The 27,181-nt window shown below is 36.9% G+C and overlaps 3 protein-coding genes across 3 annotated transcripts in view; all 3 read right to left on the reverse strand.

Annotated features, from left to right (window-relative positions):
- Positions 1-23,753, reverse strand: part of LOC101743645 (LIM domain transcription factor LMO4) — a 175,547-nt gene extending 151,794 nt beyond the window's left edge. The window contains exon 1 of the mRNA XM_021349987.3: positions 23,518-23,753. The gene's annotated coding sequence lies outside the window, so the exon portion shown is untranslated. The remainder of the gene's footprint in view (positions 1-23,517) is intronic.
- On the reverse strand, positions 4,145-7,112 carry LOC119628475 (uncharacterized). Its single transcript, XM_038010768.2, has one exon. The coding sequence runs from the start codon at positions 7,110-7,112 to the stop codon at positions 4,257-4,259; it is 2,856 nt and encodes a 951-aa protein (XP_037866696.2). The 3' UTR covers positions 4,145-4,256.
- LOC134201857 (uncharacterized) lies at positions 7,114-8,358 on the reverse strand. Its single transcript, XM_062677106.1, has one exon. It carries the CDS (start codon positions 8,356-8,358, stop codon positions 7,114-7,116), a length of 1,245 nt encoding a protein of 414 aa, XP_062533090.1.
- Positions 23,754-27,181: the final 3,428 nt, after the last annotated feature.

Below are 27,181 nucleotides of genomic sequence, written 5' to 3' on the forward strand. Positions count from 1 at the left end.
TGGTGGTACCTACCCGTGCGGACTCACAAGAGGTCCTACCACCAGAAAAAGTTAAATTTATATAATTGCAATCATTTAATAGCATTGAAACGTGCCGGGCTGATTTATTAATAATAATAGTGTAATTATTTGTGGTAGGGCATAATATGAGTCCTCACGGGTGATAATCCCGCCTATTTCTGCCGCCAAACAGTCACACGTTTCGGCTTGAAAGGCGGAACAGCCGTTGTGTAATATCATTGAAAACTCGATCTTATATCACAAGGTGGATGGCTGTATTCACATTGTAAGTTCTGTCGATTTCTATAACATGAGAAAGGCCCCGAGTTCGTCTATAAATCTACCCGTATAGTGCAATAAATAAAACAATTCTAGTTACGCCTCATACATTACGTTGACCTAAATAATGCAACATAATTTGAACAGAGATTTACGATGCTTTTAATGGAATGCATTACGAATAATAATGCGATCTTTGTGTTTGAAAGTGAATATGAATTGAATTAATTTAACGAAAATAAAAATTAATATATGCGGAACCATTCCACAAAACGACGCGAGAAAATAAAATTAAGAACATAGGCATGAAGATGGATTCGTCATAGTCTTTTTGCGGTGCAAGCCTGTCCGTGGATGGGCGGAGTCGCAGAATCGGGCCGTGAAAACCATTCGAAGATAAATCGATAGCTAATTCGAAATAGCTCATTGTTGTCTGCAAGTACACAAAGGCACACAACTTTCACAGATATTGCTCGTGCACAATAAGTTAGACACGTACTGAAATGCAGTGCCGGAATTAGCGCTTCGTGTCTAAGAACTTCTCTTGGGCACAAACAAAATTACAATAACAACATTGAACCTTTGTCCTAATACATAATGATCGTAATGCATGCGGAAAGTCCTGTTATTAATGATTGATATTAGAAACCGCTTTTTTGTTATCTCTAATTCTATCATTTATCGATTTAAATTTTTACCTGGAGATTTGTTTTTTTTCTTACCTCGCACGATATCGCTTTGAGGTGTTCTGGCTGTTCATAAATCCGGCGCTGGTTAAATAGTAAGGGCTGCCACAAACCTCTAAACTATGCCAACACAATACACAATACGTAGTGACGATTTTACTGGAGGTGAAATATTTGCATTGCCTTAAGGCATACAACTGGCGAGGTAAGAAAAATGAAACCGTCGAACCGTATGCAAATGCACTAAGAAACTATGAATGCTTAATAAAATCTAACTGCTGTTTGTGTTTTTTTAGAGTTTAAGAGACGATTTTATGCTTTACAATCTTTGTTATAGAAATGTATTATAAAGGAAACTAGGCTTTAAGTGAATGTGCATTTGCTATGATTCATGCATTGGTAAAATTGGTATAAATCACTAAAAATATTTTTACGTTTATTTTCATATATTTTTTTCATTCTCTTCTTTCCGATGCTTTGTACGCTTTATAGTTTTCGTGCTCACGGATGACGTAAAAGTAGTTAATTATTTCTACGACTCCCAGAAATTAAATAAATTAACAATGTGCAATTATTACCATACGGTATTACATAAACTACTAACAATAAGACGTTTTATACTATAACCTACAACTCATTTTATACTAAGCAATGCTTATTATCGAGAAATTACTGTTAATTTATAAATCGTTATTTAAAATTATTTTAATAAAGACCCGTGTTAATTTGATGACGGAACCGTCATGAAAACGAAATGAATTTATTATTATATCTAATAAAACTTTCAACTTGATTGTTCTGACCCCACGCAGCAAATAAAACATGATTGACAGACACTATAAAAATAATGGATGTATTAAAACTAGAGCTACAAGATTTTGTAGTGTCGTATACATAGGGGCGCGGGCCAAGTGCGAGCGAGCACGCGTGGGCACCGAACATGGCGGCCGTAACAACTTAATAAGCAGTTGCTAGTGATTTACGCGACCCGGCCTGAGGCGCCGGCGCACTCCCCCACCTTACTATACTAATTTATTGTGGATAAACATCGATTCACCTAATTTATGGAAGTTGATAATTTTAAAAATGATACACAGTCTCAATAAGACCCTAACAATTACATTCCCGAAAACAAAAACAAATTCAATTATCTAAGACACGAACGAAATAATCTTGCGCTATAATCGTTTCGTGCTCTGTGCTTCGCCTCAATAAATACTTGGCCCCGTTCAAACGCCTCATTAGCGCAAGTCGACTATTAAAAACTTGCTACAACTAGTTCCAATAGCTCGGGCTTTAAATTTAAAAGCGTGCTAATTACGTACCACCCTATAAATCTCTGGTATTATAAAGATCTTAAATACAACCAGAAATCCAGAGATACCCGGTGCGGTCGTAGACCATGGACCCCACTCGAAGCGAGAGTCGGCCCGAGTTATGGCCCTTCGAATGACCGACGCGGCCGTAACAATCACCGTGAATCGGAAACAACCGGAAAATTTCTACAACTTGTCTAATGGCTTATTGTTGTACAATTGTTGTATTGTTGTCGTTACGGCTAACAAATTGCCGTGTTGTCGATGTATTTAAACGTTATTTAGTACCCTCTTATGCACGGGGGTGTTTCTATTGCACGCCTGCCTTAACTTTGTGTACAGTGTGTGACAAAACAGTATTTTTTTATTGTTTGTATGTACGTGTATTATAATAATATTGTTGATTATAAGCTGTGTAAAATAATGCAATACTGAAACATGTTTTATGAAGTGTAAAAGTTTTAAATTATGTATATAGTGTAAATACATTTTCGAAGAACACAAATCATTGATGGATATTTCTTCAATAAATTATTTCATATAGGCATGATAATTACATGTTTTTATAAAATAGCTCTTGGACTACACTTACAAAGGTTTTATGTTACAAATAAATGGTATTTAACTAAAAATAGTTTATTGAACAACTCGCAATGCCATGGCATTGATATTTCGAGTATATCTTCATTCGCTATGTAGAGTATGAGAGGAATTATTACGAAATTTCTAAATGTAACTGTAAAATACAATCCTACCTATGTTATTATTCACTAAACGATTAGAATTTTTTTGTTCAATAATAAAAACACACTGGACCTTAAAAAGAACAGCACAGCATCATCCAGATATATTTCATTCCAAACCAGTGTAAGTAATTAATGAATTTCTCTTTTCCATTAGCAGAATCTATATATTAATAAGTGAAGCATAAACTTTGTATCCCTTTTTACGTAAATTGCGCGGACGGAGGAGTATGAAATTTTCCACACTTATAGAGAATATAGAGAAGAAGTGCACAATGCTAATTTTTTTTTTAAATAATACATAAAAGATACATTAAATCAATAAAGAAAACATTACACACACTACATACCATGTATTTGACGCACACGCGCATGCATACTATTTATTGTCAAACTTTTGTTCTTGACGTTTGTGGTCAAATTGAGAATAGATTAAATATTGTTTGTCTTTACTAATATTTTTTATAGTGTAGCCTTGGCGAAATTTGTGATTATAGAAATATAAAATACAATCATAATAGTGTACAAACTTCCAATTCCAATTAATTATAGTCGAATTTCGACTACTGCGGGACCTCTAGTTAAATATAATATGTTCAATGGTTATTCGTTTTGAGTCCCGCTGAATTTATACGCTAGTGGGCATTTAGATTTTGCTTTAACAATTTAGTCAGTTCATTTAAACCTCATTTATTAATTACATTTTACGTATTAAATTCAGTGTGTGTTTGACTCACTACTGTCTATACAGTTAACCTACTACCAACAAGTTGCTTGTTTCTGCGGTAAAGTAAAAAATAATCTGTTAAATAAAAAGTAAGCTTACTCTTATGTGACTAAGACTTTGATTTTATCATTTAAGGAAAGTCTAGATTCAGCTTAAGCTGGTTCGCCCAGCTTAATTATAACATTTTAGAAATTATTTAGATAATTGATTTGTATTTCTAGTATGTCAATTTTCGATACTGAAGTTCGTATAGATTTATTTGTTAATAATTTCAATAATACGCGAGTTGAGTTGGAACAGTAAGGAAAGTTAATTAGAAAACTAAAATATGTATAATAACTTCAATAAAAATATTGATCTATTCCTATTTAAAATAAATAAATAAATAAATAAAATAAAATAAAATTCATTTAATTCAGACCCTCTCAAGTCCATATGTTGTAAGTTGAATAATACTTAGAACTATGGTTAGTAAAATTAAAATTAAAATTAGCAATTAAAACATTTATACATTTAATTCATAAATCTGCGCTGCTTTGAGGCACCTGGTATATGGGTATGTATATGAACCCAACACAGCACATTCGGGTTTATTACCTATAACCATCAGGATATTATTAGTACTCGCACGAACCCCACGCATCAGTGAGGCCGTTCGTTTGCGGATGATTGATGAAAAGTCATCCACGTGAGCATCCGCAAACATACCTGATGCGCTACAGTACCGCGGGAGCCCCAACAACATCCTGAAAGCATTATTATATTGCACTCGGAGAGCATTGTATGTCCGCCGCGCATATCGAACCCACAGGGTACAGGTATATAAGGACTGGCAAAACGCCTTGAACAAGGTTACCTTAACCTGTGCGGTACAACGGTAGAACCTGCGGGCCAGCATACTGCAGCGGACAGCCAACGCTCTCCGTTCCCTTTCAATATCTGCATCATCTTTAAGGTGCTCAGTTACAATATGGCCAAGGTATTTGAACTCAGTAACCCTCTTCAGTGGAGTACCTCCGAGCGTCACTGGTGGCACATAACTCGGTTTTGTCTTTGCTGCCTTAAAGACGAGCAGTTCACTTTTTTTAACATTATAGCGGAGCCCGTGAGATTCCGCGTACCTCTCACAGATGGACAACAACCGCCGGAGAGCACCGATCGATGGGCTCAACAGCACCATGTCGTCAGCGTAACTGATGCTGTTCACACAGTGACCATCAATCGAGCAGCCGACACGTGCCTCACCGAGTGCCTCGATCAACTCATTAATATACAGGTTGAAAAGCGCCGGTGAGGTTAAGCCCCCCTGCCTCACCCCGCATTCCAACCTGTACTCCTCCGAAAGTGTGTTTGACCATCTTACCTGATTGGTCTGATACTCGTACCAATGGGAGAACAAGTCCACGTAAGGTCCCGGTACGCCCGTCTGCCTCAACTTACCCCACAACAAGTCGTACCTGACTAGGTCGAAAGCCTTCGAAAGATCGAGAAACACTGCATAAACAGGCGTATTCCTCTCCGTGTAGTATCCCACCACATGCTTTAGCGACAGGATTGCACACTCGGTAGATAACATCGGTCTAAAACCGAACTGAGCATCACTTAATGTAAGATGATCACTCACCTGCCGCTCGAGCACTGCATCGAGTACCTTAGCAGTTATGGTTGCCAGGGAGATCGGCCGATAGTTGTTACGATCCGATACGTCGCCTGTTTTATTTTTTAAAATCGGGACAACGACCGTTCTCATTAACGCCCCGGGCAGATACGAATGTCTGATACAGAAGGTATATAAGAGCGCTAGCAATCTAGGTAAATGCGGACCGGCGTGTTGAAAGTGCTCAATGCTGAGGTGGTCATGACCGGGAGACTTACCCTTAGTCATATTCATTATAATTTTAGTTATTTCCTTCGTTGTTATCCGAGGTGGTACATGCGAGGGTCGACTCGGGTCCACCACCCCAGCATCAGCACCTCTACTTAACTGACCGGGTGATTGTACCCTGAAATGGTTTCTAAACAGATTAGCAATCCTCACAGGCTCACACTCGCCATCAATGCTCACCGGGATACCAGCTTTTGGACTCAATCTCCTTGTTTGTTTCCAGAAACCTCGGAAGTCTTTTTGTTCGTGTTTTGTGGCAAGAATATTCATTTTTATTTGTTCCTGATGGTTTTGACAAAATTTAAGCTGTTTTTTGAAAATTTTTCTCGATTCCACCATATCCCTATACACAGTTCCTTTCCGAGGTTTCCCGTTCCACACCCAGCAAAGAAAAGTTTGTCTAGCCACCCGGTGAGCACTGCGGACGTGCTTGTTCCACCCAATCAATGGTCGAATACCCCTATGGGTTATTTCACACTTATTACTAAAATTATCATAACAGTTAATAGAGGCTTCAGTTAAAACATTAATAATACACATATAAAAATTATTTATAACAGATTGATGATTCACATTAGTACACATTTTATCACAACATTTGTTCAATTCTAGAGGAAAATCTATTAATTTCAATTTATCATTACAATATTTAAAATACATATCAATTTGATCTCCTGTGCGTTCACCCCATATAATTTTATTTACATTACTAATATTAGGCGGAATAGTCATGGATCTAACTCTTTCAAGATTACATTCGACCTCCAATGGAAAATGATCTGACCAGAAAACATCATAATGTATTTTTACGTTTACTACTGTCCGCCACGCGGCCACACTAGTTAAACAATGGTCGAGCCACGAACAGGTACCATGCGCATCGCTAGTGTAAGTATATGATTGAGAGTCAATACCTAGTCTCTCAATGTCCGCACATAGCCAATTCTGCTCCGCACAAAAACTTAACATTTCATTTCCAAATAATTTGCCAGGATGGGCATTAAAATCTCCTAACACATATATAGATTCAACATGTTCATTCTCAACTATAGCAGATATTTCACTGAGGCATTCAACAAATTCACATAAATGATCAAGTTCGTTAGTAGGCATATATACACTAAAAAATAACATAGACCGATCCGCGACACACACTTTGATCGCGACAATACGCTCACTCGCACAGGGGATCACAGACACCGATTGAAATGAATCATTTCTCCATAATAGGCCTACGCCACCGTAAGGACGGCCGCGCAATAACCCACTGCTCTTGTCCATCGCTGATTTACCAAAATAAGAAAAGTCTTTGTTTAACAACCCCAGATCAGGTACTTCGGTTGGTAATAACCATGTTTCTTGGAGTGCCATTACATCCACCTTCTTACTCAGTAGCCGTATGCAATCCATAGACCTCTTTAGGCTCATACAGTTGAAGCTCATAATTTTATATGTCTTGTGGTTATCTTTATCCATTTTAAGTAATTAATTTTTGTTCATCACTTGTTTTCCCATATTTATTATACTGTACAAACCTGCGGTAAGATACCCCACAAGGCCATAAATTCTCATCCATAAATATCGATAATTTATCCTTAGGTATCATAAACTTGTACCCTCCGTAATCTTTTTTAAATTTCATATTTACTTTCTCTAATTGCACGTCAACACCGGTCTTGCTCATAATATAATTAGAAATATCTTCCGTCATGCAATTAATATCAACATTATATATATAAAACGGTATTCTCGTATTTGCCGCTTTAAATGTATTGTAATGACTATCCGCTTTTCCCGTCATTGCAGTGAATCTGTTCTTATTACGCCTTCGTTGCACCAGGACCCAGTCATCATTTTTGCAAATTTTCCCATTACTCGCACTAGTACTCGAACCCGCTACCTCCGAAGCCCGAGGCACGCGCGCAGCCGCCTCAGCATATGAGTTGCTGCTAGGCTGACTCACCTCGGTTCTCGCCAGGCGCGATGTTACACGTACAGGCGACACCGCCGATCGCCTACCTCCAGAACCGTTTTCTCCGCTCAGCCGCTCAGTTGGACGCGAAAGTGAGAGGCCACTATGACATGTTACCTTGCGTGCGAGCGAATCAGATGACAGTAAGTGAGCCACCGGGCGTTGAGTCTTTGTGTTGTTAATGCAAGAAGTATGAATGATATCCGTTGAATCGGTTTGAAATTCTTCCGTTGAAATATGCGGAAGACCAACTGGACTACTATTGCAATCAAAACTGTCTTGTAAAATAGCAGCCCCTCTCTTTTTGTTTCCATATATCTCCGAAGTTTGATTTAAAACCATTTCTTTTGTAGCATAGTTTTCTTTTATAAACAACACATTATCTTGCAGTTTAATAATGTCCCTTAACAATCTCGTGGCATCTATATGGTCAAATGTGACCGGGGGAAGACGATGTAAGTCCCTTGCCACAAAAATAGGTACCAAATCAGGGTCTGTTTCTTTGATCACACATAGAATATCTTCCATATCTCGCTTACTTTTTCCTTCACCTTTTCTATGTACCCTTCGAGTTGTAGTTTGTACAGACTCGAAAAGTAATTTTTTCGCCTGTGTGATTTCATCAGTCGTGAACGCAGTAGAACACAGACGAAGTATACTGTCTTCATCCATTACATCAGCTTTATTTTGCACAAAAGCCAATAGCTCACAAATAACTATGTTACAGTTATTACACTTCACGATATCCATATTGATGGACTGACCACGCGGAACACCTGCACGCGCGCGCACAAAGCAAATACCGTGCGGTGACTAAACTAAAATAAACGTGCCTTCACTGTTACTGCTCCAAATAATTATATATGATCATAATTCAAATGAACATAACTATTTCAGGCTGAATCTATGATTTACAATATTATCTATCGGACACGTCTATTTACTTCTTTGAATGGATTGAAAAAGGCCGCATTTAGTTTTTAAAACAACAACAAAAAAAAAAAAACCTAACACTTTCCAGCGCACCTGTACTCTCTACTTTCGAAAGTCGAAAATGATGTTATTCTGCTCGGTGTAATTATTTTAAAATTCTTGAGACGCGAGCGCGTTCGTTGTCTTCGCATCGAGGACGCTTATGCAGCAATTGAGGTTCGTTAACGAGGTGATTCCGCAATCCTTGCCGTCGAAACGGTCATTAGTGGTCACTTTGAGCGTCTTGTATTCTTGTTCGAGGTGAAAAATTGGCACGTTACCCCTTAACGGTCACCGGGATCTTCAGAATAATCATCGAATCGAATTTGAGACATTCACAAGTAATGTTTGTATAGTTGCGATGCATTTAAAACTGTAATACGAGTACATACTTGAAAGAAACACGCTCGTGACGAGGACTGCAATGTGTGGTATATTGCATACAAATAACCAGTCTGGCTATTTCTGTCCTGAAGCAGTAAATGCGTTTCGGTTTGAAGGGTTGGGCAGCCGTTGTACTGTAAAACTGAGACTTAGAACTCATATCTCTGGGTGGCAGCATTTACATTGTTGGTATCTATGGACTTCGATAACCACTGAATACCGGGTGAGCTCGTCAAAGCAATAAAAATGTTTAATGAAATGTTTAATGGTGGTAGGACGTCTTGTGAGTCCGCACGGGTAGGTACCACCACCCTGCCTATTTCAGCCGTGAAGCAGTAATGCGTTTCGGTTTAAAGGGTGGGGCGGCCTTTGTAACTATACTTGAGACCTTAGAACTGATATCTCAAGGTGGGTGGAGCATTTACGTTGTAGATGTCTATGGGCTTCAGTAACCACTTAACACCAGGTGGGCTGTGAGCTCGTCCACTTAAGTAAGCAATAAATAAATAAAAGTGTGTGTGTGTGTGCAAGTCACACACGGTAGAAGTGAAACTTATAAATAAGATATAGATATACTGACTATCCCACTACACAGGATCATACATATGGACAATGTTTAGCAGACGATAGTGGGGATGCTACGAAGAGGAGACCGAGAACGTCTAATGTGTTCTATCTCTTTCTCTCGCCGGCTGAATCCTATACATTTATGTGTTTGTGTCTCTATGGACTTATTTTTTCGTTTCATCGAGTTTGAAATCTAACAACGATTCTAAAGAAGTTTCACTTCGAAAAAGAAAAAGAAATGAAAACGAGCCAATCCAAACAATAATAGCCCACCGCGGCATCGGTCCGATACTAATGTTTATTACGCTCAAATGATTGACGAATACATCTTTAGGAGCACGATATTTTGAGAAGTACGGAACGTGAACTTAATACATGGCAACATTCAGTTTGTGCGACCGACCCGAAGCGCCCTCGCGCCCCGACTGACTAAAACCACCCAACTCCCAAGCCTCTTACCGAGACTCCGAAAATACTGTCAATTGTATGTTGGTTTAATGTTACAAGAAAAAATATCTGGAGACTATTTGTAATGTTGCTAAAAAAACATTTTGCATCATTAAATATTTTCATTCAACCTCAAAATTATTAACGAAGGGTGGAAAGACTATTTAGCTTAAGTTACATTTTTGCAATTTTACAGGAGAGCCATTTAAAGCTTAAAATTTGGGAAAAACATCATAACATTTTTCAGCTATTTGAATGGAGTAAGCTTAATTGAAGTTAACTTAAAAACATCGAACTGTGGATGTTACTAGCAAATGAAACGCACCTTTAATTGAATATGCAATTTCGAAAAGGGCACATCTCTGAAAATGTAAAATGTTCAAGAAATGAAAAAAACTGATTATTTTCTAAAGCAGTGTAAAATTTAAAATATTAACTTTTGAGATATATTTTAGTGTTAATTAGCAATTGGAAATTAATGGAATTATTATAAAATGGGTGTAGGTAAGCCTCAAAACTACATGTATATGAAAAAACGTATTTGACAAAATATGCGACATGTGCCCTTTTCGAAATTGCATATTCAATTACAAAGATAAATGTTGCGTATTAAACGAAATTTCGCTTAAATCAAATAGCCTTTCACCCCTAGTTAAGATCTCTAGAATACTTCATTTTCTCTCGCCACTACCTACCATTTTCGCTATATAGTTTACGTCTAGTATCTGTTATATACGACACACCGGCCTAGAAAGTACTGGACTAATTGTATGGCTCGTTTCTAATTCTACACATAAAAATATTTGGCAAGACATTTTAGATCAGACTATGGAATAATATGACTAGAACTAGAAGAAAAACGTAATTAAATTTTAATTGGACTGTCGAACACGTTGTTATGCTTTCAAAAAAAAAAACATTCGCACATCAACATAATTATTTCCACATTTATAGTTCAAAAAAAAACGAAAAAAAATTTAACCCAATCATCATATAATTTGACTAATAAAATAATGATCATCCCAACAAGATATCTGATAATTAGTAACTTATTAATAAAAACAAACCTCTACATTATTACCGTACACGTGTATACTATAAGCTGTAATTAAGGGCCTCCGCGTCGGTCATTTTCGATACTTCATAATGTATGTTAATTATGGAGGTACCTTCGCCTCGGGATACTCTCTCCCTAAGCCGTTGCCGAACTGTGTTTACTGCTCTCATATAATACACCAAATATAGCGTGATCTCGAAATAATTACATACAAATAAGTTCAGCATAATGAAATAGCGATTTGCCAAACTTTAGCCTAATTTAAATTTAAAATTAGTAAAATTGAACAGCAATGTATATTTGATGTTTAAGTTGGATCATAATACAAAAAAAATGTCATAAGTTCAAGTGCAAATCGGTTCGACCATCGGAGGAGACTTTCAGAGTAAATATGAGCATTATTCAGTAGTAGTAGAATAGTCCCTTCTCCAATCGATTTCTCATTGCTGGGCATCATGATGCACACGTCTAAAACCTTTTCGCGTGATGTGTAGTCATTAATGTTGGTCAGTAGAAAAGTTAGTTATATTTTTTACAACTCAATAAACAGCTTGGAGAGTACTCAACAGTAGACTGTGCTCCTGGAATTGCTAAACTGAATGAACGACGGTTACTATTAACCATCAGACTGGCCATATGTCTCATATGCCTAGAATGCGAAAAATTTGTTTTATAACGCGTGTAAATTTTTAAGACTTATTTAAAATTTTATTATATTTCATAGTTTTTTGCATATATAAAAAAGAAATAAATTTGGCTGAACGGTTTCGATTTTTCGTATTAATTTTGACTAGCTTTTTTACACGAGGTCTAGTCGCAGTCCTGTAGATATTTTTTTAGGCTAATTTGAAAATTTTGCACAATATACAATTTATCTATCATCCGATCTCCGATAAAGTTACATTTAAGTCGACTATTATCAAAGCCGGCAATGTGACTTTTGGACAATTATTGGTAAATCAGAAAAACGAATTATTGACTTTGTATTCCATTGGCAGTCACAAAACTCTTCTGAACGACATCTTAGATAAATAACAGGTTAAGTATTAACCTTTATTTAATGCAGGTTTTGAACCGTATTCTTTGAAGGAGACGATTATATTCAAATCAATCTGTATTGACATATCAATAACATTTTTTGTCCAAATGCACAGATTGCCACCTTTGATAATAGACGACTTATTTGAAACATTCACTTATTGTTTTCTGTTATTCTGTTTTTAATTACCAACCACGGGTCGGTTAACGATTGCGAAGATCTACATAAAATAATTTTCCATTTATCTTTCCATGCAGCGTTCCAACCGCACACCGTGTATCACGTACCGAACTAGAAACAAGCGTGCACACACTATGCGCTCTCACAACACTTTTGTGTGTGTTTTCATGGCTTCAACGAGCGCGATACTGAAAAGCCTCCAGCTCCTAATTAGGCTGAAGTCGGACGTACCAATTAATTCAAGTTTCAGTCGGAAACTTTGCCGCGTCAATTAATTTCATAGTTAATTAGCAAGCAGAGGCAATAACGTAACCCCGGACTTTGAAAGAAAAGGTAATGATATTCGCTCTTGCTCACCTTTTCTTTATATATTTTTTATTGCCCTTATAGGCAGATGAGCATACGGCCCACCTGTTGGTGAGTGGTTACCGTCGCCCATGGACTTCAGCAATGCCAGGGGCAGAGCGAAGCTGCTGCCTACCGCAAACCCATCGACTCCAGCAACATTGTGAAATCTCATTTGTATGGCTGGCTCTATTGTCAAGAATTCTATTGGATACGAAGACTAATTGATGGATGATGATGATACTGTTGATCTAATCAAACCGAATGAAAACAGATATTATCAAAATGAAATTTTTGAAATTTTTAGTAGTTAATGAAATAATTCAATTTGAAATTCAGTGTTAAAATTTTAAAGAAATTATAAAACTTTTGCCGGAAGTTCATTCGGAAAATAACAGACAACTCGCGAGGTCGTCCATTAATCTACAGAAAAATAAAGAAATAATTCCTACGAATTTAAAGCAAAATTAATGTGTAATTCTCATAAATTTTTATTCTAATTACGATAATTTAATATAGGCTTTTATTATACAGTTTTTAACATTGGCAACTTTAGATAAGGATTTTAATTACACTGAGTTTATATCCTATAGTCTGTTATATGTAGCTTATTACGCAGTTCGCCGAGTGTTTTTTTTTTTGATTAGTTTCTGTTTGAAAAAAAAAAACGATGATTGAATGATGATTTAAAAATTTATATTTATTTATTTTGTTTGATACTCGGTTTGAGCCTATTGCTACGTGTGTCAAGCTATAAATTTAAGCTTTTTTTTAAAGTAAATTAAAAATAACTCACCTCTGTAATAGACTCACGTTTTATTCACAGCTTGACCGTGTTTTTTTTTTTTTTTTGGCATCCTCATTTACTTCTACGTATACTCGTAAATAAGGTATAAATAAAATTTCGTAATCGATGAAGAAATAAGTTTATTAAGTTATAAGTTTATACATCATAAATTAACTGCTGCGATAAAAAAAATTATAGAAATTCTTGTGTATTTGAAAATGAAATTTGTCGGTAGAACTTATTTTACACAAACTTAAAATGAATTCTTTTTCTTTCAAAATACATAAGTTGTGTAAAATTTCAAAACATAAATTAACTTAAACATCAACATCTCGTGCATAGCACCTATCGAGGCACGCCATGAACATTCCACGGAGTAATAAATAAGAGCGAGCGTTTTATTTTATTTTGTAAGCATTGTCTTACATCAAGCAATAATGACCCACGAACGAGCCCAATGTACCGGGGAAAATTTAACAGCACGCCGAGATGCCGGCGCTCGAGCAATAACTCCGGGGGCAAATAAAATTTTAACCTCTGCTTAATATCTCCCGAAAATTTTCGACGAATTGAACAAACCAAATTGACAGACAGTAAAATATTTTATTCGTGCAATAATTTCATTTGTAAGAAAAACAGTCCGGGCTCTGCGTCGGAGCGCGCGGGATCCGCGGCGCGAGCGTTCCACAAACATCTTCCACGTGAATTAACCTATTAAATGGAAAATTCGAGATATAAAGGTCGGTTTCATCGGTACGTAAATTTGCGTATTGCGTGTAAGGCACTTGAAATGCGTTCGAAGGGTTTTTTATAAAATTCGAATTCATTGGTTTCCAATTCAACAAAATCAGATGAGTAAATTAAATATCCAATTTAGAATTTATGGAATGTGTAACGCATTGAAACGAAAGCTTAAGGTTGGCTAGCACCGTTCAGTGGTGATACTTAGTGAGATCTGGATTTTCTCCGGCTTTGTTTTCCCGCGCGATGTCATTAGTGGGGGAAGTCCTCGATATTTTCACAAACATCGATTATTTTTAATGGGCTGCCGTCGGCAAAGTTACGCCGCAACGCTCACCACGCCTAGTCGCCTATCAAGTAATATGATAGTGTGTCCTATGAGGCAAAGCGTTAAAGAAAAAAATTATAAGAATTTTGATGTTGAAAATCTTAACTCTGAGTTACTTTAAACGCTATTAAGACGAAAAATAAACAAACAATAAACCAAATTTTCCCCAAAAATTTATTTCCATCTCAATTCTCGACAAAATCGAAAGAAGTGAATGTGTTACAAAACTATTAACAACCAGCATTTTCTTTCATTGTGTACCAAAACACGACTCTAAAAGGCCACGAGTGAAATCATTAAGAAATCATTAAAGCTAGCTTAACGACAACCACTTGTGTTCTCCTCACGCTCGATTCGGATTTCTGTCTATTTTTGTGGTCGAAAATATGCACGATTTTTAACGCGAAGCTCAATTTTCGGTAGAGTAATGATGATGTTTAAAAATTTAGGTAAATATTATAAATTTAGGTCGTAAAGTGATTCGCCTAAAAATTCAAATACAATTGCAAAAAAAATATTAATGAGTTCATCTAATTTTAAATCCATTTTAAAATAATAAATAATTAAGTTAGTAAGTAGTTAGTTTCTCGTGGAGTGTGTTTTTTAATACCTCTGTTGTTTTTTTTTCATTAAAGTTTTGAGAAAATGCTTTTTTTAGAATCCAAGTCGTTATGTTACTTTTTCTGTTGAAATGTTTAGGATAGAGAAACCGTATAACGTATAATGATATATAGAAACGGTGTGTTTTTAATTGTTTTCTAAAGTATCAGTTTTCAACAATTAATATATGGGTGTATATTTTTTGTGTAGGTATGTGCAGTTGTTATTTACGAGAGCAGGTACGCTCTGCGTGGCCTACGGCTTAATCATTAAGGGATCATTAAAAGTACCGCCGTCGAGTCGACCCGCTGCCACGAGGACCGAAGCCATCCTGCCATTACTGGATTTAATGCGAGGCTTAGATAATTTTGCATTTGATTATAGTTCTTCGAAATATGTTGAACACATATTCTTTATAATTGCAGTTGTGTAAAATTTTGGACATTTTACGTTTTTAACGATTTGAAATATGAATATATTAAACTAGCTGACCCGGCAGACTTCGTAGTGCCTCAATCGATAAATAAAAGACACATCAAGGGGACACATCAAAGGAAAAACAAAATTGTTTGTTTTTATATAATTCCGAGCTTTTTTATATTTTCTCACCTTTTAAACCTTCCCTGGACTTCCACGAATAATTCAAGACTAAAATTAGCCCAATCGGTTCAGCCGTTCTCGAGTTTTAGCGAGACTAACGAACAGCAATTCATTTTTATATATAGAGATATAGATAGATTATTTGTAAGCACACCTTATAAATTTTGTCGATCTTAAAATTTATTACACTAAATTTAAAACCTTTGGTTTAGAAACATTACCGATTTGTGTGTATGGATTCAAAATATATTACCAACATGGACCATTCGCAGACACATTTTAATTACAACTTCGTCGAATGCATTTGTAGCTTCATCTTTACTGTACACGTCCTTACGGATCCATCAGATCCAATAACCTTTGCATTAGACGCCTTCAGCTCTAACACTAGGAGCAGACTTAGGGACTCTGGTAGCCGTACTCGTCGAACTCGACAAATTGTTCGACGTGAAACCTAACCCATGCATCAGCTCGCTGAGTTTCTCGCCGGATCTTCTCAGCGGGTCGCGATTCCGATCCGGTAGTAAATTCTTTCGCGAAGCAACTGTTCTTGAGTTGTTAGGTCTTCTTCGGAGGCGCTCGGGTAGCTGTTAGCAAATCCCACCCCTCCTGGCTGGGCCTTTGCTCGCCCAACTATCCTAGAGAAACTGGAAAGGCCCCAGGGCTTCCAGTAGTCCTTCAATCATAAACAAAATATCTTTACTGCACGTGCTATGTAGATAGCTAGCTCCACGACCGTAACAAGCGCTGTTCAAGCCAATGATAACATTTCAGAAGTAAAACGTTTCAAATTAGAACAAACTATTACAAACTTTAATATTTAACGCGACCAAAGTGTTTGATTACACCAATAACCTACCTTTATGACGCGAAGCGACACTAAAACACCATCAGATGCATTAAATATTTATTTAGAACGTTTTACGACAACGATTTATCACCTCGCAGGATAGTTAGAGCTGGTGTCGGAATGAAAAGAGTGGTAACAAAGTCGGCAGGCGAGATGCAAGCAAATGAGGCGCGACGCTCACTGCTAACTAAACCAATCGGCCGTGCTCCCTACGCAGTCGGGCGGCAGAAAATAAGGGTCTGAGTGAATTGTCATTAAACTGTAGAGGTCTTAAAATTTAGTTGTATTTTAATTGTTTTAATGGATGAATAAATCAGAGATATATTAAAACAAAATGTTAATAAGATTATTAAGATTAAATCTCATTCAATACAGTACTAAATTTTTTTTCACCGCGTGCCTTCATTGCGTATTTTTGAATAATAGAACAAATTCACTTTTTAAAGGTGATACACGTTCACACAGTGTTTGTTATAAATGCTATTCTAATTTGGCTTAGATAACACAAATATTATAATTTTTACCTAAAAGATCCTTATGATAAATTACAATACACACAAACGATCAGTTTTTTGGACGAGATAATTTAATTGTTTCATTTTAAATACGGAAATTCCAAGTGCAAATTTTAGTTAAGAATAAATAACTTTTTATTCTGAATAATGATAATTCAGCTCTAAAAAAACGTAGCGTTCGACACGCGCGTTTCAATCGCTCGTCGACATCGATCATCGAGCATCATTTGCGGGAACTGCTTTTTAAACCTCATTTGTTTTAATGCGACAGAGTCCTTACACCGACGCTTGTTACACGGATACTGTAAAACTGTATCATTTCAAATCCGGACTAGTCCCACCATCTTGTCATCACCTACATTTACCAATTGACAAAAAAATGTATGAGTCTTTTACATTAGATTTTGTGTTTCAAACAGTCGCAAAAAAGGTTATATTTTTTATGCTTTTGTGAATTTAATTTGTTCTTATCGGACGTTTCATTCGCCCTTAAAGACATTTGTATGAATTCAAAATTAACATTTGATATTTTTCAGCAAAAAACAACTGGTTATCTGTTATTTATTCCTTGAGATACAATACCTGAATTTAACCCAACGTTTATCTACTTCATAAACTACAATAATATTTAAAAAAATATTACTAATTTAATTAATTAGTTAATTTTTTATTAAAATAAATTCTACTTTATTTTGTTTCCTCGATCTCTGCTAGATAGGAAGGCCGTATTTTTTAATTACGACTGGTTAGTTATACTCAGCCTATTTCTGCCGCGCGGAAACAGTACGTACCGCACCGTCCAATTTATCACATATTCATATTCAGATGAATGGAATCATGGAATGAACTTTTTTTGTAGTTTCTTAGTTCGTTTTCTATGTATTTTTCGAGTGTTATTACATATTAACTAAATTGATGACTTTGAACAATGGTATATTATAGCAATTACAGTACATTCGTCATAATGAGGAAAGCTGCTGTTACTGCGATCATGATATCGTCTTAATGTTTCTCGAGATGGTCGAGATCCATCTGATCTGATGTCGTCGTGGCTTAAAGGATAAGATGTCCGGTGCATTCGTATCTAGCGATGCAACGGTGTTCGAATCTCGCAAGTAGTTATTTCTCTAATGAAATACGTACTTAACAAATGTTCACGATCGACTGCCACGGTGAAGGAATAACATCGTGTAATAAAAATCAAACCCGCAAAATTATAATAAGCGTAATTACTGGTGGTAGGACCTCCTGTGAGTCCGCACGGGTAGGTACCACCGCCTTGCCTATTTCCGCCGTGAAGCAGTAATACTTTTCGGTTTGAAGGGCGGGGCAGCCGTTGTAATTTTACTGAGACCTTAGATCTTATTTCTCAAGGTGGATGGCACATTTACGTTGTAGATATCTATGGGCTCCAGTAACCACTTAACACCAGGTGGGTTCTAGGCTCGTCGATTTGTATCTATGGGCTAATACGTCGAACTCTTCGTCGTAGTCGAAGACGGTGACTGGTGCTTGAAGAGCCTAAAAGCACCAAGAGTGGACCCGACAAGGCATGTTTTGGGCGACGGCGGCTTTGCTTTGCCCCGTCACCTGAGTCGGATATGTAGTTAGCGGTGGAATGTAGATCCATACAATATGACGCGTCGTAATCTCTACAATGTGATCGGTAAGCACTTAATAAAAAAAATTGTGGCACACTGTCAGGTCTTTTTTACCTTTGTAGGCAGACGAGCATATGGTAGTGATAGTGATAGTGAGTGGTTACTGTCGCCCATGGACGTCAGCAATGCCAGGGCCAGAGCCGAGACGATTCCTACCATTAAGTTGATGCCTACCGTTCTAAACCGTATATCAATAAAAAACTTTTAGGATTAAGAATAAGACGTAAAGAAACAAGCCGGCCTTTTACTTCTACTCTTATCTAACGCAATTCAACACTAGAAAACAACATCCGACGTCATTGTAACACTAGGTACCTACCAGAGATTTGTCCAGATTTTTTCAGGCAACAAATAGACTGTACGAGGCTACATCTAATATCCAATTAATAATTAATTATTAAGATTAACAGAGAATAAACGTTAATATAGATATAACTGCATTACCTGATAAAAGTTTAATTCGATGAGATAGAATCTATATTTAAGTTAATTTCCGAACTCAAATTGAAAGCAAATTAAAGCTTAAGTGGACTCAAATTAAAGCTTAAGTGGACTTTGTAGAGCGATCATACAAACTTTTGAAAGCTTTGAAGCTTCCATAACTCGACGGGGACATTAATCTATAATCTATCCATACATGGTCGATGTAATATTATCATCTATATTAATACGTGAAGCAAAAACTTTGTATCCTTTTTACGAAAATTGCGCGGACGTGGAGTATGAAATTTTCCACACTTATAGAGAATATAGAGAAGAAGTGCACAATGCTAATATTTTTTTTTATAATGCATAAAAGATACATTAAATCAATAAAGAAAACATTACACACACTACATACCATGTATTAGACGCACACACGCATGCATACTATTTATTGTCAAACTTTTGTTCTTGACGTCTGTTGTCAAATTGAGATTAAATATTGTTTGTCTTTGTTAATATTTTTTATAGTGTAGTCTTGGCGAAATTTGTGATTATAGAAGTATAAAATACAATCATAATAGTGTACAAACTTACAATTCCAATTAATTATAGTCGAATTTCGACAACTGCGGGTCCTCTAGTATTTATAATAATACATTCGGCGTTGATCACGTAACGATTAGAATTATTCACGGCTGCGTCTGCTAGACACTACGTCGTCGCCTTAAATGATACGAAATCGACTATGTCTGACGTTGAATTATTTTAATGGCTTTACGGTTATGTTATGGCTTCGACTTGTTTATTAGTGTAAAGTAGACTTCCACTTGAGGGAATAACGTGGTGTAGTAATAATCAAAACCAAACAATTTTGTGTATTCACTGGGCATATCCTATTCTAAGCGTAGATAATATTCCGGCTATTTCTAGTTTTAGGGAACTAGTCATTAATTGTAACACACTTTTATATACATATTAATGTTGCAGACAAAAAAAATCGTAGCACGATTGTTCGGGCGTAGTGGGAATGGTAATAGAGCGCTAGCTAGTGCGTCACCGATTCAATAATCATCTCGAATGACAGACAATGTCATCATTTCGAATTATTCCTTAGAGAACACTCCGTGAAATATTCCGTGAAGATACAGAGTGAAACGAAGCATCTCCTACCGGTTTTAAATGAAATGATTGTGCACATCATTTAATTTTGTACTGTAAATATTTATTTTGAATTTAATGATGCTCAAAATTAGATCAGAAAGCAAGTTAGTTAGTAGCTTAGCTTTACATTTTAGGTTTTATTTATTATAAAACTAGTAATAATGAAAAATGTAAACCAAATACTGAAAATATTTGAGGATGCAGAGTTATTTTATTAAACACACCCTGTACTCATAATTGTATATACATTGGAATGGGTAGCTTTGCAATTTTTGGGTCACAGTCCTCGCCGAACCCGTCGCTTGCGACGAAGGGCTTGACAAGTAAATTAACCCATAGACACAGCCCACTGAGTTTCTCGCCGGATCTTCTCAGTGGGTCGCGTTTCTGATCCGTTGGTAGATTCTGCGAAGCACTGCTCTTGCTAGGGCCAATCTTAGCAACACTTCCGGTTTGAGCCTTGAGAGCTCACCTACACGGTAGGGTAAAGCTTAAATAGCCTCTCAAGGCATAGGTAGGAAAAAAAAAGTGATTTATACTGTAACTTAATAATAGGAGAATTATATGCACAACACACTTTTCAGGTGGTTGGTACCTTTAAGTTCTATTAGAGAATATTACTTTAGTAGGTAGCCATAGATAACTAAAAAAATCACGGCTTCGAAAACCAATCAACCAATACTGAACGAACGCATCAAAATTCACTTTCTCAACAAATGTAACAAAAAAATCTGTGGAGTGAGACCGCAGAGTCGAAGTATCCCAATCGAAATGGAAAAACGATCCGCCGATTGCCATAAAAAGATCGCGGGCCAATAAAACGGAACCGACTTTGTCAGCGATGATTTCCGCAGGGCTGTCACTTTGTATTGAACACAAAACGTTCTTAAAATAATCTCTATACTAAGATTATAAAAACTAAGACAAAAAAAGTACTTACATACTAGCTGACCCGGCAATAATTTAAGTACTTTAAACTTTTGTATAAAATATACCTAAAACAAACAAAAGGAATCCGTCCGAAGTGACACACACATCAAAGGAAAAACTAAATTTGTTATTTTTATTTAATTCCGAGAATTTTCATATTTATCTACATTTAAACCTTCTCTGGACTTCCACAAATAATTCAAGACCAAAATTAACCAAATCGGTCCAGCCGTTCTCGAGTTTTAGCGAGACTAACGAGCAGCAATTCATTTTTATATACTTATATAGAGATTTATTGTTTCTTTTGAACACGTATTGATATTTTATGCCTAGGCAACTATCCTAGATGTCTTTAAAAATGGGCTCATACCATTTTTAATACACGGTCTATGTATGCACTTTTGAAGTCCGCTATATAAATATTGATTAAAAAAAGTGGCTGTTATGATTTGAACGTCGGGAATATTGAGGCAAACAGAGATGTTTAATATTATTCCTTATGATAGAAGATTCAAGCGTAAATTATTCTGTACCAATTCTTTTTCGTTTAAAACCACGAATCATATTCAATAATTTGGATTGGGAAAGATTCTCTGCCACCATAAAGTATATTAATATAAAAAATGTCTTAATTCTAATGAAATTTTTGGTGTTGTGATTTTTTTAATGATTTGCTGAATTGCAACCCTAGCTCGAACTCCAGGGAGCGTCGCGACGCCGCTAGAGCGGTACACGGTTTAGGCGGGCGGACATTTTTATCAGCCGACAGGAAAACATTACGGCACCAATGACGACTGATTTGTTTCAGTTTGAATTGCCTCTAATTTATGCTGACGACAGTTCCAATTGACTTTTCAATACATCGTGCTTTTAGTAAGATTTCGCGACGAGTGAAGGTAATATTATTGCTTATATTTAATATGTCGTGGTGATTGAAGGTAATACTCGTGATATTATTGCTTATACTAAACCCCACATAGAAGGTTCAGTTACAAACGTAATGCTTGCTAGGATCTGTTTTCAAATAGCATAAGCTTTTTCAAAACCGTAGTTTCAGCTTTGATCAATTCGTTTTTTGTTCGCCTTAATAAAATAAAAAAATATAGATGGGTGAACTTGCAATGCCCCTGGTGTTAAGTGGTTATTGGTTATCACCCACCTTGAGGCACGATCTTAATGAAGTATAGCGACTATTTCATCCTTAAAGTCTAAACGTATTACTGTTTCGCTATAGAAATCGCTAGGGTGGTGATAGCAACCCGTGCAGGCTCCCAAATTTTAACTTTTATTACACAATGTTATTTTGTCATCGTAGAAGTGATTGGTGAACAAGAATTAAATGCGTATTTGATTGGAAAAAATATGAAGTCTTCCGTGCTCATCGATCGATGACCACAAACTCAATCATTAATAACAGCAACTGTACAGTTTTCATGATTTAATGAAATAGACGGGAAATTATTTCTCTATATGAGAAGCATAAACTTATTTTTAAAATCGTTTTAATAATAATAATTATCGATCTCTAGACTATAGTTTTTCGATGATTTAATGAAATTGTGTCCTTCGTCTTGAATATCCTTAAAAATACAATTTCTTGAGGTAACTCACACAATTTTACAATATCACAAATTTTCAAAATTTCAATAGGATTTTTTTAATTTAAAAATAAATCAATAAGCAGGTACGATATATTTAAAAGATGAAAATTCGATGATTCTTTTAATGCTTCTTATTTCGAAAACTATGAAATTTAAAAAATTAATAACCTTATTAAAAATGCGTATAAATCTTGCATTATCATGACTCGAATCAATTTATTATTTAAAGTACAAGTCTTTTAAACCAACAGAACTCCGACGTGATGAATTTTAAACGAAGCCAGTATTTTATCTCAACACAAAACTAGTTTTAATCAACGATGTATGTAATTTATCATTAATGTTTAGTACCAATTTACAAATTTTTTTGGAAAACAAATTAGTTTTTTTTATTTGTGTAACAACTAATATGATTTCTTCATCACATTAAAATATATTTTTTCCTCTGATTTACACACTTATGTAATTGATTAAAATGAAAAAAAAAAATGATAATTTTATTGAAACACTCAATAACATATTACAGTTATAGAAAAATAATCAAACAATTTTTTTTTAAATATTACATACGTTGAAATTTCTATTAAGTGCTTATTTATTATTTGGAAGAATTTTGTTACATAATAATCTTTTGTCACATCTGAAAATCTTTGTATCATATAAAAAACGCAGACACACCTTTGATCCACATAAATAAATAAAAATGTTTTGAACTTACTTGGCGTGTACGTGGGGCGGTGAAAGATTTGTCAAAGTTGGTAAAAGAAGACTACACCGCCTTCAGTCGGCTGACCACGAACAGCGAAGTCACACACCACTGTCAACTTAAGATATTTCGTTCGTGAAGTTTTATCGAATCGCAAATAGTGCGAAAGCAACTCGTAAACAATGTGGAAAAGTTAGTGCGATCTCGTCGCAAAGATGAGTGCCAGACGTCGCACCAAGTGAGCGACTGAGGACCGACGCGGCCTCAGAGTCGGCCGGCGCTCGGCCTGCGCCGCTGGGACGATCCAAACTACACGCCCCGCCTCGCGACCCGCCCACACGCGACCACGCCCACCTGAATTAATAAAGGCAGCAAACACCGTCGGACACGCGGACAATGCCGCATTGTCCTATGTCCAAAATAGTTTCAATTAGAATCGGGAACAAGACACAAAAGCACCCGCCGGCGAATCATTCACGCCGAAATTGGCCGCTGCATGAACGATTAGCGGAACCTTATGCCGATACCAATATTTCGAATATTTATTGAAATTCTGTATAAAAATCTATTTCACTTCGTAAGTTCGTTCATCAGTTTGGCAAATACAATCTCAATATTTTCTGTCTTCACACCTAGCTAAAGATGAGTGCGTGACTCAAGCCAATACAGTTACTACTACTTCTAAATCTACTTCTTCGCAAATTGAATTTAGATTCCTCTTCTAATCGACTTACTTCGAAAGGCGGAAGAAGGTTGAATCCAACGCAACTGATGCATCGATCAGGACGAACTCATCGTTACATCGAACAAGATATTAAAATATGCCAAAAAGATTACCGCAAACCGTCCTAGTGACTCGTCATTATAAATTTATGAAACGAAAACAACGAATGTGTTGAGGAGCTCTTGCAGAATACGCTCTTGCAGAGAAGTGGAATTCAACTCACCCTATAGTGTATTCAAACCTTTATTTTTGTCTCTGTTTGGATCGCCGGAACCGAAGTCTGCTTAATACGTAAATTTTGTTAGATATAAATACGAAAGCAATTATTATTATCTGGACACCGTTTAGCCGCTGTATATCCACACCGTTTTTACCCGTGAGTAACGCCAAAAGGGACTACAAGATCCCCTGGCTTCCTCTAGGCTGCTGTAGTATTAGGTGAGTATTGTACCAGCATACTGTGATCGCCAGCTGGTAAGGGCCACTGCAACTTCGAGAGAGAGGTCAGTAGGCGGATCCAACTCGGCTGGGCAGCGTTCGGTAAATTAAAAAATGTGTTCTGGTCCAAAATCCCTCAGTTCCTTAAGACAAAGGTATACAACCAATGTGTGCTACCAGTGATGACTTACGGTTCCGAGACGTGGTGCTTCACAAGGGATCTTTTTAGGAAGCTCAGTGTCGCGCAGCGAGCTATGGAGAGGGCTATGCTTGGTATTTCTCTACGGGACCGAATCAGAAATGAGGAGATCCGTAGAAGAACCAAAGTTACTGACATAGCCCGTAGGATTAGCACGCTGAAGTGGCAGTGGGCAGGCCACATAGCGCGAAGATCGGACGGCCGATGGGGCGGAAAGATCCTTGAGTGGAGACCACGTACTGGCAAGCGGAGTGTGGGACGGCCACCTACGAGATGGACCGACGACCTGGTAAGAACCGCTGGGTCATGTTGGATGCAGGTGGCAACGGACCGACCGCACTGGAGATCACTTGGAGAGGCCTATGTTCAGCAGTGGACAACGGACAGGCTGAGATGATGATGATGAAGGGCCACTGCTCACCACGTGAGTACGTAACGTACCACCATTTTGATTATTTCTGCCGCGAAGCAGTAGTTCAAGAAGCAGCAGTGGTAGCATCAGTTCTAGTTCGAAGCTATGTCTTGTTGGGGGATGACATTCACGTTGTGATTTCTAATGGCTCCGATAATTACCAGCTCATCCCTAAAATTAATAAAGAAGTTCCTCTTCTGTTATGATTTTTGCCAGGATGATGATGATGATGGCAAAAATTAGGACAATTTGTGCCAAGCCCATTCTTATAGAGATGCTGTTAGAGTTCGATTCAAACTCCTCAATTAACCAGGATAACTTGAAAACCCTACAAGTTTAAACTTGAAGTTTTTAATAAAATTTCTATAAGGTATGCGTCGAGACGCTCTTCAAGATGATCCTATCATTTAGCTTCTATCCATAGGCTGTAGGAGCACAATTAATCTATGCTACCTAGTGCCATTGCGTTTATTCACAGTGGAACGTGGACTGAAATGAAGTCCTTGGACGGTAATTTCTGAGCGTTAGCGAGTCCTTTTTTCAACGTGGTTTGAAAAGTATTATCAGCGGGATGTAGCGTTTTGGCTGTGACCCGAGTATTGTTGAAGTCTGTGAGCCCGAATTATCAAATGACAATATTTCCAAAAACGCACACACGTTATTCTTGTATGTTAAAATATCGCCTCACATCACAATAACTCCATCGAATCATTACCGGTAAAAATATCCAGTTTATATATCTGACTGGGCATTGGAGCACCGGACAGAGGCATGAATCTTACGGACGAGCAAATACCCAAATCCGATTTCAAATAATGTTTCCGGTTGAAGTACCACAACTGAGAGACTCTGAATTCTCGTATTTACATTGCTGTAGAAGTTTCTACGGTGTTGAATCTAGGAATCCTTCCAGATTAAACAAACTTTAGGTACGACTTATACTTTCATTTTGTACCTGTAATCTTCTAGAGAGATGATTTTCGTGTAAATAATTCTCGTCATTAATTTTTGTCGTAAATATGTAATACCGGTAGTGATGATTTTTAACAAAAATTGTGCCTGAAGGAGATCTTGACGTAAAATTCGGATTTCTTATTTTTGCACAACATGGCAAGATGCACAATCGAATCCCATAGACACAGCCCACTGAGTTTCTCGCCGAATCTTCGCAGTGGGTCGCGATTTCGATCCGGACTCAGTGGGTCGCGATTTTGATCCGGAGTTAGATTCTGCGAAGCGCTGCTTTTGCTAAGGCTAGTGTTAGCAAATTCTTTCAAGTTGAGCCCGTGAGCTCGTCTAGCCGTCCACTAAAAGCTGGAATAGCCCCTTAGGCGATCAGAGGCCCCTATGAGCGAATAGGTAGGGGGAAAAAAGAACAATCGAATATTAATTCCTACGGCTACACATTTAAACATCTAACGTCGTGAGCTTAAGAACCCTCACGAGAATTTGGAACCCGTCAAGAAAGTCCATTTTTATCTTCCTGAATTTTTGCCTGTTTAATAGTTTTGTAAAGATAAATTTATAAATAAAAATTCAGAACAGGATTGTCTTAGTTTTATTATTGAGTGAGAGTATTGTTAGTCCACATGTTTAGATAGCACCATCCGACCTATTTCTGCTGCAAAGTGGTCATAATTTCCACTGTAAAGAGTGAGTGAGCCGAAATTACATTTCATTGAGACTTCGACCGGATGTCTCAAGGTGGAGGATTGCGTTTACTTTACGATGTCTATTGTCTCCGTTCCCCACTTAAAACCACGTAAGCCATTAGCTTAAAATGTAATAAGCCAGAGATAAGAAAATGTTTAATTGTTTAGTAAGGTCTTTACTACGCACATTGTGACCTAAGCCCGCTCTTGATGAGATGATGTTATCACGTAAAGGTTTCGTGGCATTCGAA

The sequence above is a fragment of the Bombyx mori genome, chromosome 4, assembly GCF_030269925.1.
Source record: "Bombyx mori chromosome 4, ASM3026992v2".
NCBI classification, from domain to species: domain Eukaryota; kingdom Metazoa; phylum Arthropoda; class Insecta; order Lepidoptera; family Bombycidae; genus Bombyx; species Bombyx mori.